General features: G+C 41.1%; 1 protein-coding gene across 2 annotated transcripts in view; it reads right to left on the reverse strand.

Moving 5' to 3' along the window:
• LOC141785962 (fibroblast growth factor 14-like) overlaps positions 1 to 17,413 on the reverse strand; it is a 46,680-nt gene that overhangs the window by 9,427 nt on the left and 19,840 nt on the right. For both annotated transcript variants that reach the window (XM_074664621.1, XM_074664622.1), the window contains exons 2-3: positions 11,844 to 11,954; positions 8,612 to 8,715 (exon numbers count right to left, since the gene is read on the reverse strand). In XM_074664621.1, coding sequence (XP_074520722.1) covers positions 8,612 to 8,715; positions 11,844 to 11,954 — 215 coding nt within the window. The remainder of the gene's footprint in view (positions 1 to 8,611; positions 8,716 to 11,843; positions 11,955 to 17,413) is intronic.

Consider the following 17,413-nt stretch of genomic DNA (forward strand, 5'->3'; position numbering starts at 1 on the left):
GTTCATCGAGGAGCAGCTTGAGGCTGGCTGCAAATCAAAAGTTATGAACACACCAAGTCAATAAACTGGCCTTTATGGCATTAGAAAACATATTTACAGCCTGGTTTAAAAAATGATTTGGGTCTGAGATGCTAATTTTGCTAACGGCACACACTGTACAGTGGGGGAATTTTAGGTATGCGTAAAAATATTTTATATTTGGGTTGCTTAATTTCTTCAAAACGTGAGGTGACATACCACATGGGCATTAAAATCAAGCATTTAAATCAATCAATATCTAATCATGAGGTTCTTAGCAATTACCAGCGGTAATTCGGTGGTTTAGAAGTTATTAGGATTTTGATTGTCCAATCAGAGACACAGCTCAGATGACGTGCCCTGTAGCTGTTAAAAAGGAAGCTCAAAGTTGGCATCATAACCAATGTGGCTGTGTCTGTGGATAGGCTTCATTTCACGGTATCAAGAACAGATGGGTGATGTCACTGAGACTGCGCCCATGTTTTACACAGTCTAATGTTTTTACCCTGTCACTAAAATATTTGTTTTGACTGGATTACAACTTCACCTGAGAGGTAAAGGAATCACATTATGTTTGAATCTCCTCGCATGTTGTCACAGTTGGGTTTCAGAAAAAGTGACAGAGTGAGAGCTCTGTATTTGTTTTTGTTTGGTTTTCAAAAGTTGCGTCAGAGTGAGCGCTCTTAATTCTATAGATGATCTTTGATATTTCTTTTCACTAGCTTAATCGCATCAGGTTCAATTCTGGGACTGGCTTCACCACATTGTAAATGTATTTATTCTCATAACGAACTACATTGCATGTAATTGTTTTTTAAAAATCTGATAATTGATTCATACTCACTCATAGCATAATTGCAATTAATCAATAACTTTTTTTTTTTTTACCATCTCGACTGGGATATGTCAAAACAATTCTTACTTCAGGATAAAATCATTTCTTTCACTACAGCAGAGCTTAAAAAATGAAAGCCAGACCATGAAACTCCTCATGGTGTCTTTTCTTCAGCGCTGGCAACACCACAAAGGAAGAAATCCTCACTGACAGTGAAAGTTTGGCTGTTTTTGAAATGCACATCATGCGTTTTTTATTTTCCATTAAGAGCCAAAAACAGAGCTGTGGCTGAGTTTATCGTCACTTTGAGCTTGAAAATCTCCCACTTTATGTCTGTGTTTTGTAAAAACTAGCATCAAAGCGTCTCAGATGAAGTCTGGTTGCTGCTAACGTGAGGTGCAGCTGCTTCACGTGTTGCAACGTTTAACGCCACTCAGCCCAGAAAGTTGTTTTTCATCCCATTGTGCTGTTTCTGTTTGTGTTCACTGCTCAGCGAGTGGGTGTGTTTGTTTCCAACACCAGTTATTATCACAGCACTAATTACCCAGGGGGATTGTGGGTAAACAAATCATTCTAAAGAAACGAAGCCCACAGAGAAGAAGGAGGAGGAAGAAGGAGACGAAGGAGTGAAGAGGAAGCTTTGAGAGCGAGTTGAAAGGATGTCCTCCAGCCCTGGAATCAAAGATGGAATCTGACTCCAATCACAGCTGCGCTCTCGGGGTGTCGGGGACACCGCCGTTACCCTCACCTGCTCCAGACCTGCACACCTGATCCAATTACCCTGTTATGAAAATGTGTAATTGGATCAGGTGTGTTAGAGCAGGAAGCTACAGCTCGCAGCGCAGGTGCTTCTTCTTCTGTGAACTTCTGTGAAGTACAAAAGCTTTATTTTGCCAACACGGTGCTTTCAGTGCAATCTATTAAAGCGATGTGTTTTTAATGCATTACTAATGTTAGCTTATACATCACCTGAGGCTGGGGCTGGGCTTAAAATGCAGGCTGATCAGCTTTCTTTAAGAGAGGCTAATCAGACATCGACAAACAGATTCTGGTGAAACATGAGAAACAGAGCGCTGACACAGCCGAGGGATAGAAACAAAACTCTTAAAGTGCAACAAAAGTAAAATCAAACATCTTCAGATCACTAAAAGATGAAACCAGCAACAAATGCAGACTCTAGTCTCTGCAGAAGCATGTGTGTGACTCATATGACTAACATTTATTCCCTCTTCCTTTCTCATCTCCCTGGATGCAGACATCACAGGACTCACTCGCGTCTGAGTGCCCAAGCGACGGCGCTATGAATGAAAAGTGCACGCCTACGAAACGCTGAACGAGTGCTTCTCTCACACACACATACACATACGCAGAGGCAGGGACATGTAAGACACACAACAGCATGCTTGATGGAAACATGTTTGAAAATGTGACGCAAAGGCAGGGAGGAGGAAAAGACTCTCTGATGTGAAGAAGGCTGAGAGGAAACGTGGGAAAGGGAAACCTAAATTACGAGAGAGTATCCCGTAAAAACAGGAATCTGTAAAGTAAAGGAATTCCTGAAAATCTTTGATGGTCATCTTGTTTAAAGCCCACTCAGATCTGGTCGACATTGAGGTTTTTCTCCAGGATCAGCTGGACCAATCAGATGATCTGAAGTGCATTCAAGCTGGCTATGATAGTCGAGAAACAAGCCGGCATGTGCTGAAAGTACTGGATTCCCATGGAGTGCAACTGAGGCGTTGAAATTGTCTTTTTTTTTTTTTTTTTTTTACCAATGAAATCATCTTACCACATAGCTAGCTTGAATGCACTTCAGATGCATTCCTCAGGTGTCTTCCTGTAGAGGACAAACTAATACACAATAACATACAATATCATCTATACACTCTTAAAGACACAAGTGTCTCCCAGTGTTTCAAACCAAGAGAGAAATAAAACTGAATAAAATTTGAAAGGCGAGGCGTGTTTTTTTTTTATCGAGATGACGATTAAATATTTTCAGGAATTCTTTTACTTTTCAGATTTCAAAAATCATTATTTTCTGTTTTTATAAGACAGTATCTCATAAAAACAGGAAAATCAAAATCAAGAAAAACAGGAGAATTTTTTTTTTATTTTTGGGTGACTACGCCACCTCAGAAATGTTTTAATAAGACTTCATTTGTGTCATGACTCTTTCAAGCAAAAATTAAGAATTCCTACTGGGAGGAAGAAAAAAGTAAGAAGAAGTGTGACAGAACAGAAGTCTGCTAAATTCAATTCAGTAGGGGTGGGGAAAAAATCAATTCACAAAAGTATCTGGATTTTGGGGGGTTTTACAATTTTTGATTAGCATTATTTTTTGTTCAAAAATTTTTTTTTTAACATTTTAATTCTTCACTCTGTTTATAAGCAGACCGCAAAATGTTTTTCTTCAACTGTCTTGTAATGTGACTGTCTTGTATCAGCCGATATTTATTCATTAGCTGCCGGCCATTTTCAGAGCATCCTGGACAATCTTTCAAGACCCAAATAATCTTGTTTTCTCTGACTATGTAAACACCAAAACTACCTCAGAAGAGGGGACTCTCTTCTTTTACATCTGTTTTTGATCCAAAAAACAGACAAAATGCACTTTTTTGATCATGTGCTGCTCTTTCTTTATGAATTAGCTTGACACATCATCTCAGATTGTTATTTTCTTTTTCTACCAATATCAATATTGGTAGATATCAGTAAATATCGGTAAACATGGGTAAACATGGGTAAATATGGGTAAATATGGGTAAATATTGGTAAATATCAGTTATCAACCATAACAGCAATACAAATATCCAATATCGGTATCAGCCGATGTTGGTCATTTTTTAAAATATTGGTATCGGCCAATATGTTATTCGTATTGGCCGATATTTACTCTGCTGCCAGCATTTTCAGAGCATCTTGGACTATCTTTCAAGACCAAATAATATTGTTTTCTTTGACTATGTTAACACCAAAGCTACCAAAGAAGAGAGGACTCGCTTCTTTTACGTCTCTCTTCCTGTTTTTGATCCAAAAAACAGATAAAATGTATTTTTTGATCATGTGCTGCACTTTGTCTTTGAACTACCTCGACACATTATCTCAATTTTTTACATTTTTTTCAACCAATATCAATATCGGTAGATATCGGTAAATATCGGTAAATGTCGGTAAATATCGGTGAATATCAGTAAATATCAGTTATCGGCCATAACAACAATGTAAATATCCAATAATGGTATCAGCCAAACTTTTCATATTGGTCCATCCCTAGCTTGTAGGTGCCATCATTACCAATATTCATTTTTTTTACATGGTCTGGACTTTTAAAAAAATCTATGACTAAATCGCAAACATCTTAAATGCATAAGAATTGCAATTTGTATTTAAACAGCACTCCAAAAATCATGAAAGAGTCATATTAGGAGAAAAGCGTATCGTCCCAGCCCTACTATTCAGAGCTTTTTGGCATGAAGCAAATCTGATTCCCATCTCTAAGTTATTTCTAAGACCTGAAGATTAAATGATAAAGGGGGAAAAATGAGACAACTCATTAGCCAGAAACAAAGGATGAAAACTTGGACGGTTTGACGGGCTGGAGTTGATGCCGTTCAGACTCCCGGGTCCTCTTGAGCAGACAGACTGGGGCTCTAACAGGCTGAGTCACAGGAGCTGGCATGAAGGAATACATTTCCATTTCTAATCTTGGCTGCTGGACAGTCAGCACTATTCAGATCTGAAAAACAAGCAGATTTTAGGGGAGCACTGCTGCCGAAAACAAGCCCCAGTCATGACTGAGACAGGGCTCGTGACCACATTAACCGTCACGCCTCGTTTCTCCCTCAGAAGAAGCTTCATGTGATCGTCTTGTTGGAGGGCGGTGGGGCCTTATTTTCTGGTTTTAATTTCTAACTTCGTCATCTTCCTCAGGAGGAGTTCATATCAACAGGAGGAGGAGCAGAAGTCACAGGAAGCAGCGACGAAAAAAGTCAACGCACAGTCGATACACACCCCCACACATGCACACAACATGTCAACACTCATCACTCCAGCCTCATTCACACACACTCCCAAACTCATCAGCACTTTTTCCCACTTTCCCCCAGCATGCTCCATAATTATCACGTAGCAGCTCATTGCACACGGCGCCATCTGTTAGCTAGACGCGTGTGCAGTGCAGTGCAGTGCGGTGCGCGTGCACCCAAAAAACCCACACGCGCGCACACGCTCCTGCACAACCACACACTGCCAGATGCTCGAGATCTGGGATTAATAAGAGAGTTCCTCCATGTATAACTAAGTTTGCGGCATATCATTAACAATTTGCAATAAGAGGATAAGGATGTGCGGTGAGAGCAGAGCAGCGTGAATTTAGGAACAAGATAAAGCTCAAGAGAGGGGACGGAGATAAAAGGCACCGTAAATATCAACAGGAGGGAAATATTCAGGAAATGAACTCTAATCCTGGAGTTATGATTAGCTAGTTTGTAAAATAAGAGACGCCACCTTAACCCTGTAGAGCCTGGCGTAGCCACAGCATCACGGTTTGTACATTAAGCTTCTTTTGCATGGAGCCTGTAGTCTGACGGTCTGTGGAGCCTTTTTGTCATATGGTTTTAAAAAAAAAGTGAATTATTTGTTTATACTGGTGAGTCAGTGTCAGTGTCTGCCTCAACCCCTTCTTCTGCTTGTATGTTGATGTTTTGTGGGATATTTCTGGGTGGAGAGTAAGTGTGATTACCCCAGCTAATCACACCCATAGCGCTGTGAGTGGAAGAAGCTAATCAGAGAAGCTACGCTAATGGACGTAGCACGGAGGAAGACACAACCAAAGTCAGTTGAGTCTTTCCCATGTAGAATGTGATGCTACAGGTGGTTGCTGGGCTAGTGAGTGTGTTCACATTGTCAAGGTTAGAGGTTGTGGGTGTGCTGCTGCTGGCACTGAGCTTAGGAGGAGGAGCCTAGTGTGAATGTTGTGTTTACTAACAAGTAACCTAAATTCCTACACACCCTTATTTAGGATTTTGTTCAAGTGCGTGCCAACTGCATAGTGTTGGTGCTGTGCATTGTGGGAAATGGTACGCCAGGTAGAGTGGTTCGTTATATGCTGAGAAATACGGATTTTGGATGTTTTTTTTGTTGTTGTTTTTTTTGCATACTGGCTACAACAGACTTAATTTTCTCTGACGCAGTAGGCTTTCATTTGATAGGCAATTTGGAAAACAGCTTATGCTTTAAATGGCGGTACACGTGAAACTAGATCAGATTGAAGGATCATTCTTTTTAGGTATAAAAATTAGGGGGTTCCACTTCCTTATTTTGTTTCCAAAATGAACCAAAATACAATTTCCTTCCACTAATGTGTTCACAGAAATCTAGTATCAAGCCAAAACAACAAAAACCTAACGATCCAAATTTTCTCTTTTTTATGGTTTATTACATTTTTTTAGCAATTTATTGAGTATAATAAAAAACGTATTAATAACAATTGTAATAAAGATTTTTTTTTTGTTTGTTTGTTTTTTGTTTGATGGAAATTTGTACTTCTGTCGATCGTTTTGCTTTATTTTTTTATTTATTTTTTTATTTATTTTTTTGTATTTTCTGATCGTGCATTTAACATTTTCAGAGTGAAGAGGATATTCTTATGTCAACATAAATGCAATACAGACCAACTAAACTAAACTACACTGGTCATAAGTCTTTACTTTTGTTTAAGTTTGGGATATAAGTGTTGGATTCGATGGATAAAAGTTATATTTAAAGACTGACACTACAGCATGTGAAAATGTAAAGATATGCTCCGGCAGACTTGGTATGGTCAGTCTTAAAGAGTTAAAGCTGGAGTGAAGACGATCTGTTGTTGAACCAACTAATAAAAATGTAAATGTGTTTGATTTTTTTTCAGTCACAGACTCAAATCAAATCCACTGAAAAATTACCAAAGTAAATAAAGTTCCCCCTCCATCACATTTTCATTTTTTAGAACATTTTGTCCTTGTAACAATCGTCACGCTGCGAAACAACAATCACAACATTTAGCTGCAGTCCAAGGAGGCGTGTTCAACATCTATCTGCAGAATGTTCCAGAGAAAGCCTGCTGACATTTTTAGTGTAAGTTAGAGGAGTATAATCTGCTTTGTATCGACTCCGTGACACCTCCGTAATAACTAACCTGTCATGATGAAACATAATTCAAGCTGATGAATAAGCCGCTCAGCCGGCGTGAGCGGAGGGAAACTGCCCAGGTTCAGGCCGGGATAAAACAAAGCTGTGATCGCGCCGCGCTAATGTTTAATGAGCATCTCCTCTGCAGCCTTTTCCACACGTTACACCTGTCGAGAGATCTCTGGCAGCCAATTAGACATCAAGCTTCCCCGTAGATCAAACCTGCTGTTTGTAATTCATACATTCGTCATCATATAGCTGCCTGGGACTCGTCGCAGAGCTGGAGCACGATCAAACAGCCACACTTTCCCTCAACGCAGCTTTAGAGGGGATTTCTTGTTCTGCAGAGTGTGTGTGTGTGTGTGTGAGTGTGTGTGTGTGTGTGTGTGTGTAGGGGGGGACTCCCCCTCTTCAATTATTTACAGGAAGCCCTCATGCATCTGTGCCTCTCAGAGACAGGCTGAGAAAGCCCAGCAGAGCAGCACAGATCTCCTCTCTGTCTCCTCCAGATTACTCCTCATCCTTTCGTCTACAACGTTTAGACTCTTTTTTTCCTCCCCATCTTTTCCTCTTTTCTGCTTTTTTCATCCTGTCTTCCATCTTTCTTCTTTATTCTCTGGCAACAATCTCAGACCACCATTCCTTCCTCCTCTGTTGTTTTCCAGTCTCTCCCTTCTTGTGTCATCTTCACCTTTTGTTTCCTTCATCCTCTCTTCTCTCCTCTCATATTGTCCTCGTCCCGTTTCTCCGTCACCTCCGTCCCCTCTCCTCCCACCTCATCTTTTCTTCTCTTGCTTCTTCACCATTTGTCCCGGCCTCACCTTTCATCCCTCTCACCTCTCCCTTTTTCATTTCCTTCCTTTCATCTCCTCTCCTCCCCTGTCCCCTTCTCTCCGTCACCTCTCCTTTCTGCTAGTCTCCTCCCGTAACCTCTTCTGCCCCTCCTTTTTGTCTGCTGTCATCCTCGTTGAAAGAAAGAACGGAGGGGAGGAAAGGAGGGATGATGTCGGGAAGAGGAGGAGTGTGAACTCTCTCTGAAGAGTCAGCGTTGAAATAATTCATATTCCTCTCCAGCAGATCTACGAGCGGCTTCTCCTCCGCATTATTTCCACTCCACTCGCTCCTCACCATCTTCTCCTTCCCTTCTTTTCCATCCTGTCTTTCCTTTTGTTCTCTATGTCTCCTATTAGTGTCAATGCCTCAACAAAGGTCCGTATAATTCAGCTTTTTATGCTTTTATTTTGCATTTTTTGAGCACTAATTAAAACTATTTGAAGGGGGAATCAGCCAGAGCAGCTGCAGTTTCTGCTTCTGTTGTGAGAGTTTGGAGTCTAACATTCTTCTGGACACTTAAATAAAAAACTGCATTCTCTTTGATTGTGCACTTTCTCCTCCTGCAGGATTACTCTGCAGCCCACCTCTCTCCTGCAGGCTGAAGCAATCCAAAACTTTTGTTCCTAACACAAAATATGCAAACAAGCATCCTAACTTTTCTCCCCTTGTGCTCACCTTGCAGATTAAAACAATAAAACTTATGCCCAACCAGATTAAGGTGCCATGTTTGTGTGTGTGTGTGTTGCAGCTTACCGATGAGTAGAGGTGACCCTCCCCGTTCATGGCGATGTAGAGGCCGGTCTTGACTGATTGGATGGCCACGACTCTCAGACCCACAGGAATTAAGTTAAACAGAGCTGAGGAGGACAGAACAAAGAAAGTCACCTGTGTGTCGCTTTATGTTTCCTCAAACAGGACAAGACAAATGAGTTTTTTTTGATGGCTCTGCAGTTTTTTTTTACTCAAACTAACAAATCAAGCCTCATATTTCTCTTTTATAATCATTCATTCATAAATATTCATTTTTATTTATCCCTTTATTAAAATGCACAACAATTTAATCTTTAAAGATATTATGAGGAGGATCTGTTTAAATTGGGCTGCAGTGGCACCTTTGGCTCAAATCTCACAAACACCGTCGTGAAGACATGTTTCTTAAGGCGTGTGTATTAATCTGTTTGAACCCTTTAGCCCGTGTTTTAGCCTTTAGCTCCTGTTCAAGCCTTTAACTTGTGTGTTTAAGCCTTTAGCCTGTGTTTTAGGCTTTACCTCATATTTTAGCTGTTAGCCTGTGATTTAGCCTTTAGCTCGTGTTTTAGTCTTTAAACTGTTTGTTTCAGCCTCTAGCTCGTGTTTTAGGTTTCAGCTCATATTTTGGCTGTTAGCCTGTGTTTTAGCTATTAGCTCATGTTTTAGCATTTAGCCTGTGTGTTTTAGCCTTTAACCTGTGATTAAGCCTTTAGCTCATCTTTTAGCCATTAGCTCATGTTTTAGCTTTTAACTTCTGTTTAAGCATTTAGCTTGTCTTTTAGCCTTTAGCTTTACTTTTAGCCTTTTGCTCATGATTCAGCATTTAGTACCTGTTTTACCATTAGTGCATGTTTTGGCCTTCAGCCAGTGTGTTAGCCTTTAGCTCGTGCTCTATCACTCTCCTGTTTATCTTTGTTCTGCTCTTCTATTTTTTTTCTGTCTGACAGTTAGGCTCCAGTGTCCACCATCACTACAAAATTAATCACAGATCTCTCTTTTTACCACTAAATTTTTTTAGCCCGTATGGTGTTGTCATCGAGACCTAGACGCGCCGTTAATCAATCCAGAGTGGCTCAACTCGATTAGGAAGCAAAGAAGTAGTATTTGGTGCTGGTAATCTCATTTTAAAGTGTAGATTAGGATCAGACATATTTCTAGAAAGGAGAATCTTTCAAGATCACTCAGAAATTCCTCACAGTGATTTTAATGAATACAAATTTATCCTAATCATTTCAAATGGACATCCTACATGATGATGAGAAAGGAGCGGCTAGAAGAATTTTTTTTTTGACAGCCCCTGTTTTGAACCCAAAACTTTAAGATGACTTCACCATCAACCCCAGGCTTAATGCCTGTAAGAAAAAGTCCAACAAGAAGACATGGCATTAATACACCTTTGTTTTGAGGTTGTCTGAGTAATTTGATAGTTAAAATCAGATCTTGTGATTTTTATCATCTGAAGTAAACACAAACAATTTTTTAATACATTCCGGTAATGTTTTATTTTCTATATCAGACTGAACAAAAACTATGTGTATTTCCTCTAAATTCAACTTTGTGAATTGTTGTTATGGCTCTTCTCTACAATAAAAACAATGTCATTATGTTTGAACATGTTTCCCCGCACTTTTATACAATAGCTAAAATATGGTAGAACAAGTAAACAATACAACATTCTTGTGGTATGACATTAAAAAACTTACTTGGCTTTGTTCAAAATAACGATATTCTCAGATACCTTTTTTAACATATATATGATGTTTAAAACTCGTTTTTTTCATCCATTCTAACTGCCAAAAATCTTAACTCAGCCACCTTTCAAAATTCTTTTTAAATCAAGAGCTACTGGAATACGGTCCTTCCTTTTATTAGCAAAGACTATAAACTTAGTTTTTCTGAAGTTTAAGGATAACTTAATTTCCGTCAAACCAAGTTTTAAGCCTAACCATTTCATTTTCAGTGATTTCAGATGTTTCCACATTGTCTTTTGAACAAAATAAATTTGCGACGTCTGCATAAAAAGTAGAAGATTTGAGCCTTCACAAATATTTATATATAAATGAAAATGTTTGGGCACCAAAACTGAACCCTGTGGAACGCCACATTCAATTCTCCTATATCTTAAAATATTTCTCTACCAATCGGGTAAATGTGGCTTATAGTTTTTTACTAAAACAATTTTTGTATTAAAAAAAAAAGACATTAACACTGCTTATGTTTTAGTTTTTGCACCAGTCTGCATTATCCTGACACACAAATTAGGCTCTTTTAAAAAACCCTTAACAGACGCACATGTCTGTTTTTTCAGTCAAGCTTTTGATTTTCACCATCAATACCTGCCAATAATCTGCCTCAGGTTAAGTGTTGCAAGACAGGTGGATCAATGTTTCACCAAAGAAAGGATTCTCCCAGGACAGATGCTGGGATGCTAATTTCTGTTGTTGGTTTGAGTCCATTACTGTCAGTCAAAATGAGGCTTACTTGGTAATAGGTGTTAAATCTCTGTAATAAACATACTCAGAGTTTACAAGGCACTTTCATTAGAGACAAGCTTGAGCTGCAGATGATATTTAAAAAATGGATTCATAGATTTTCTTTGCCAAAAACTGAAAGAGGAGCCATAGTAAACAAGAGGGACACTGCTACAACACGAGGACGGCTCAGCCAATGTGGAGAGGACACTTTGAACCAGCAGCGAGATGCCGGCTGTAGTGATTAGCATTTGATTTTCTCTCCGAGTACAGCGGAGGCTGCATTAATCAATAAGCCGTCCATCTGCAGCTCCTCCCTGAGGGCAGAGTCCGGTGCAGAGGTCCAGTAAACTGCTCCTTAAAAAACAAAATCCTCTCAGAAACCACTTGTCGCTCTCAGGACAAGACAGCCGGTGATGAAAACACAATGACTGTCTCTTTCTGAGGGTGAGACGAAGGATCCAGATGGTCACACATGCTTCATGTGAATATTTAAAAACAGCGTCCTCCTCTTTCTGCTCCCCCTGCAGTTTATTTTACAGTTGGTGTAGCATGTGACTGAAAGGTTAGAATCTATCACCTCCTCTGTGTATTGATAAATCCATGTCGCTGTCCGTGGTGCTGAAGCAGCAGACAGATTCGTTATTCCCCGCCCGGCCTTTCGGACAGGTTTTGATGAATGTAATGATTGTTACTGTATTATAGATCCTCAGCAGGGCTCTGCACACTCATCTACAATCTGACCTAAGCTTGTGTGCTCTTACATGAGTTGGTGCTGTCGTCTTTGGTCCCGTCCAGACTTCCATCCTGGCCCATCTGGAGATAGAAGCCCTGCCTGCAGAACAACCTGGTTACTATGCCCTTCAGCTGTGGTTCTGCAAAAACACAAACAAAACAGAGAATTAGAAACACAGCCATCTGATTTCTCTTCATTCACGCACATTTTTGGGATGCAGTTTGTGGTTGAAGAACAATGCGACCACTCGCTGCATCCTGGGGGATTTCCTGTGTGGAGACTTAGTCAGGCACGTCCAATCCATTACAGGATTGTTGGACTAATCCGTCCCCTGTGGTCATTGTTCCACTTGAATAGCAGTGATAAATAATTCCTGAAACTTTCATGGAGCTGCTTCAGGAAGAACATCTGGATCAGAAGATTTCCAAGGTGAGTTCTGATTCATACAAAAATGCACAGAATGGAATAGTCTGTGCAGCTTTTTGACCCTCAGATCTACTTTGGTCCCACAGTGGTAATAAGAGAGGGTAAAGGGTGGCAAAGACAGAGCTGAGTCACAGGATAAAGACGGAGAGCAGGCGTGAGGTGATATGACAGTCACAGCTCCCTGGCAGGTACAGACAGGCATTTTCCCATCACCTCCATCACACCTTCTGCAGCAGATTGCACGCTCTTTCCATACACAAACACACACGCACACCTACACACACGACTGCTGGTGACACTGGTTATTAAACATGGCTCCTCTTGCACATTTCCACGCAGCCACACCCCGTTCTCGCTCCGTAGAATCCGGGGATGTTGCCTCTGGCAGCAGCTCAGCGAAAGCAGGGCAGGGTGGGAATCCCCTTTGAACATGTGTGTGTAAGAGAGGGTGTGTGGAGGTATACCCTAATGCACAGAGATGGAAAAAAGCTAGGGCTGGCCTAGTTTTCTCAAGTGTGTGTGTGTGTGTGTGTGTGTGTGTGTGTGTGTGTGTGTGTGTGTGTGTGTGTGTGTGTGTAAGAGAGAAAGGGGAGGAAGGGTGTTTTCCATCGCTGTGTAGGATCCATCTTGTGCAGCAGAGGAGTGAAGCCTTGAAGAAGTTCCCCTCACACTGCTCAGCATGTCGTGCCATCGATAAAACATCTTTAAGATTTAAAGACTGTTACTACGACTACACACATCACGTGCAAGAGTACAGCTACAAAAAAAAAAAAAAAAAAACAGAAAACAAATCAGAATAATCAGAATCCCCCAAGGCTGCAGCTCATAATTTTTATCATTCTTGTTCCTTAAAGATCTCATATAACGCCACTTTTTGGGGTTATCGACAAGACCAGGACTGAACTTCTTTCTGCCTCACTTTCCTGTATCCTGTCCTCTCACAGCAGGTGAAGTTCTTCTAATGTGGTGTTGATGTCCGGTGTTAGCTCTGTTAGCTATGCCTGTGAATAGCATGATGCTACTCCGGTATTCTCTGTGCTGGGAGATATATCTTACATTCACCTTAACCTTGGATAGAAGGACAGGGCGATGTTGTCACTTCTTAGATCACACTGCTGCACCAGCACGATGTCCTTGCTTTCTTCTCCTCAGCTCATGGTGAACATTGGGCCTAGCACCGGATAGCATCGACATGGCTGGTGAAATTTCATGTGAAATCAATGCAAACATGGTTACATGTAAGATCTATGGACTCACAGGAGCAAAAAAAGAAGTAAAAACACCACTGTAGGTGCAAACACTTTGGCGTCAATGGACAAAAAATGAGCCGTAATGACAGGGGACATATGGATGCAGAGGTGGAAAAACACCAAAATAAGCATGGTGAGCCAAACAGAAGAACAGGACCTGGTTGCAACTCAAAGTTTGACGGAGGGAGCAGAGTAACTCAAGGAGTGGGTGGGAGTGGGTTTGAGAATCCCTCCAGTTGTTGTCACCTCAGGAGCCGACTCAAATCCCATGTCTGGTGCTAGCTCTGTTAACCATGCCTGCAAATAGCATGATGCTACTCTGGTATTCCCTGTGCTGGGAGATATATCTTACATTCACCTTAACCTTGGATAGAAGGACAGGGCGATGTTGTCACTTCTTAGATCACACTGCTGCACCAGCACGTCGTCCTTGCTTTCTTCTCCTCAGCTCATGGTGAACATTGGGCCTAGCACCAGATAGCATCGACATGACTGGTGAAATTTCATGTGAAATCAATGCAACCATGGTTACATGCAGGATCTCTGGACGCACAGGAGCAAAAAAGAAGTAAAAACACCACTGCAAATGCGGACAGTTTGGCGTCAATGGAGAAGTCAATGGTGGAAAAACACCAAGATAAACATGGTGAGCCTATGAGAAGAACAGGACCTGGTAACAACTCAAAGTTTGAAGGAGGAAGCAGAGTAACTCAAGGAGTGGGTGGGAGTGGGTTTGCAAATCCCTCTAGTTGTTGTCACCTCAGGAGCCGACTCAAATCCCAGCAGAAAGAATGCAGACTTTTTTTTTTTCGCCTCCACATTCTCAGGGTTGCTCGGCTGGAGGATGAGGAGAATGTACAGCCGAAGATATTTCATTGTATGGGCTCCAAAATGAAGACTGTTTGATGTTTTGAAGATGACTTCGTTAGCGTTCTTTTGTTGCACTGGGTAAAAATCAGTCAGACTGACAGCTGTGATATTTCTGCTGCTCTTTGAATCAGAATAACACCTGGCCAGCTCACACTGAAATCAGCGTTTTAATCTCGGGGTTCATTTATGTGACGCAGGAAGCTGCTGGAAATGTCACTTGTTTTAAAATAGAGCCATCAGGTTGTTGTGCTTTTTATTTTGGTATCAAACAGGTTTTTGTGTTAGTGTGGCTGGTTTTCATCCCTTTCTTTTCAGAGGCGACATGTGATACCTGAACACCTTTCCTGGCCTGGTGTCGTGACTCAGCAGACGGGAGTTTTCTGATGATTTATTTTCTCATCAAAGCGGCGAAAGCCAATATTCAGCGGTTATTATGTCTCTGCTCTGTCAGAGTGAAATTTCCAAAAAAGGTTTCACTTCTTTTTTGTGACTTGTGAGATATTGATTGGTGAAACGTGATGTTTTATATTCAGGATGGAGGAGAGGGTGGTCTTTCTTTTGGAAGTGAGGATCATCCCTGGGTTTAAAGAGAGGAGTAATAACAGTCATCTGCAGCTCTACAAATAGTGGTCTTGCTGTTGTGTTTGCAGCGACAAGTGAGGAGACGATAGCACTACACACATCCACCTCATCATCTATTTATGCGCCTATTCATCCACCTCACATTCCACTTATCCCTCCATTCCTATTCTGACCACGGTGACATTCCCACATTCGTCAAGGTGATGCATGTTCCCACTCCTCCCAGCATCCCCAGCATCCCGCCTTGTTACTAGGGAAATTCCCATCCTCGCGTTGCCACAGCAACAGCCTCGTGATTCCAGACTGTTCCAGTGAAAGGGTATTCCCCCATCCACACTGAAACACACACACACTTGCACATGCACACACTCAGACGCTAAGCTGCATTTCCACCATAACGTGATGTGATTCAATCAGTCAGCTTCGTCACGCCGTCGAGCTGATTTGACGTGTCGTATTGTCGGCTAATTCGCCTCAGTCTGAGTGGAGATGTGGCGGTTAACACGGGGGTGAAATATCAACATGGGTGTCTCGCACCAGCAAGACTCTGTCTTCTTTACTACACACACACACACACACTGGAGTAGACAGCCGCTTCTGAATGCAACCATTTCATCTTCATTAACATCAGAGTGATTAGTGATTAGAGAAACACTTAGAGAGCTAAAAAAGGAGGCTTCCTCATCAGAACACACACTCTGAGCGTCCAGAATGTTCACAATGAAGCAGCTTGTCTGATTTTTATCCTCTTAAATCAATAACACACACACACACACACACACACTCACATCCAGAGGCTCACGCTGCACTGACAGACGTCTCCAGAGCAGCAATTGATGAAGACTATGGATTATCGGTGCATGTTTATTATGATGCATTGATTAAAAAGCAAGAAGGCGTCTCACAGGAGTGACTTATAGACGTACAGAGCCAGGGAGCCACACACACGTTGAACAGGAGGTCTGAACGCCGCCCATCACGCGTGTGCAGGGTTGGAGCATGGTGGATCAACAACCTGCCACGTCAGAAGCTTTGAGGCGTTGAGTGTTACCCAGAAGTCAATTCTCCTGCTCCTTATTAACGCCACTTAGTCGGGTATGTGGGAAACGGCAGATATTTCTAGGGGTGCTCCGATCACAATTTTCTGGCCGATCACCGATCATCGATCACCTACTGATTTTTATTTTTCATTTTTTATAACTGACAGAATATACTTTCAATATTCTCATCTTACCTGTGAAACAATATTTTTTTAATGTTTTACTTTAACAACCAATGAAGTGTCCTGAGTTTTAGGTCTCAGAGCAAAAAGCAACAATATCTGGCTGTCAGACCTTCCCAGAGGTATATAAGATCAGTTTCTTATGTAAGAATGGGCCGATTGCTGACCCCCATTGCTGACCAAAATATGGGTTTTGCATGCTTTGAGTTGCACCTTTTAGCAGATTTGCCCATTTTTTGTTTTTGAAAATACCCAGCTACTGCTTGACCGGTCAAGCAGTAATCTTTAAACTTGGCAATTTACAGAAAAAAAAAGTTAGAGAACACTAGGGATGCCTAGATATGAAGGTTTTGCCGATACTGATATTTGATATTAATATTGCTGTTATGGCCAATATTTACCGATATTTACCGATATTTACCGATGTTTACCAATTTTTTCCGATATTGACCGATATCAATCGATATCAGTATTGGTTTAAAAAAACAACAACAACAAAAAAAAACGATCTTGACACAGATGATGTGTCGAGGTAGTTCAGAGAGAAAGAGCAGCGCCATCGTGAGAAAAGACGACCATGGAGAGGGTCAAAGGATGGAGCGCCCTAGATGAATGTGGTCAAAAAACATTTTGTCTGACAAAACAAGATTATTTGGGTCTTGAAAGATCAGTCAAGATCAGCCCACTTTTACACATCGGCCGATATCGATATTGATACTGATATATTGCGCATCCCTTCAAAACACTAATAAAGAGTATCATTTTAAACTCAAAGGGAGCCTTATACACAAACAGATCTTCTTGGAAGAGAAAATATGTTCTGCACAATACAGCAGCCAGACCGTAATTCTGTTGTCGTGATGCTGGACAGGACAAGAAAATAAAAATAAAAAACAAAGAAAAAGGAAAAAAAAGGATGCCCAAGATGTACAAGATGTAATGCTGCAAAATGCAACCTTTTTCTAATCTAGATTAAAGGAAATGATAAACTCCTTTCTTTCTGTTTCACAGGGATCATTTCTGGCTTTATTTGACCCCAAGTACCCCTTGATTTCCACCATGCTGCCTGTTGAACAGCTCACTCTTAACTCGCTACAAGATGCTCCAACATCTCCTTTCCACGTCCTCTCTGTCCTCCAAACGCAGAACAGTACAGTCTGTATTTTTCTCCTGCTAAGTAAACATCATTCCAACTGACAGCTGTGATATTTCTGCAGCTCTTGGATTCAGAGTAACAGTTCACCTGCA

The sequence above is a fragment of the Halichoeres trimaculatus genome, unplaced genomic scaffold (assembly GCF_033239565.1).
Source record: "Halichoeres trimaculatus isolate MK-OKI-2021-1 unplaced genomic scaffold, fHalTri1.1 fHalTri1_scaffold_24, whole genome shotgun sequence".
In the NCBI taxonomy this organism is placed as follows: domain Eukaryota; kingdom Metazoa; phylum Chordata; class Actinopteri; order Labriformes; family Labridae; genus Halichoeres; species Halichoeres trimaculatus.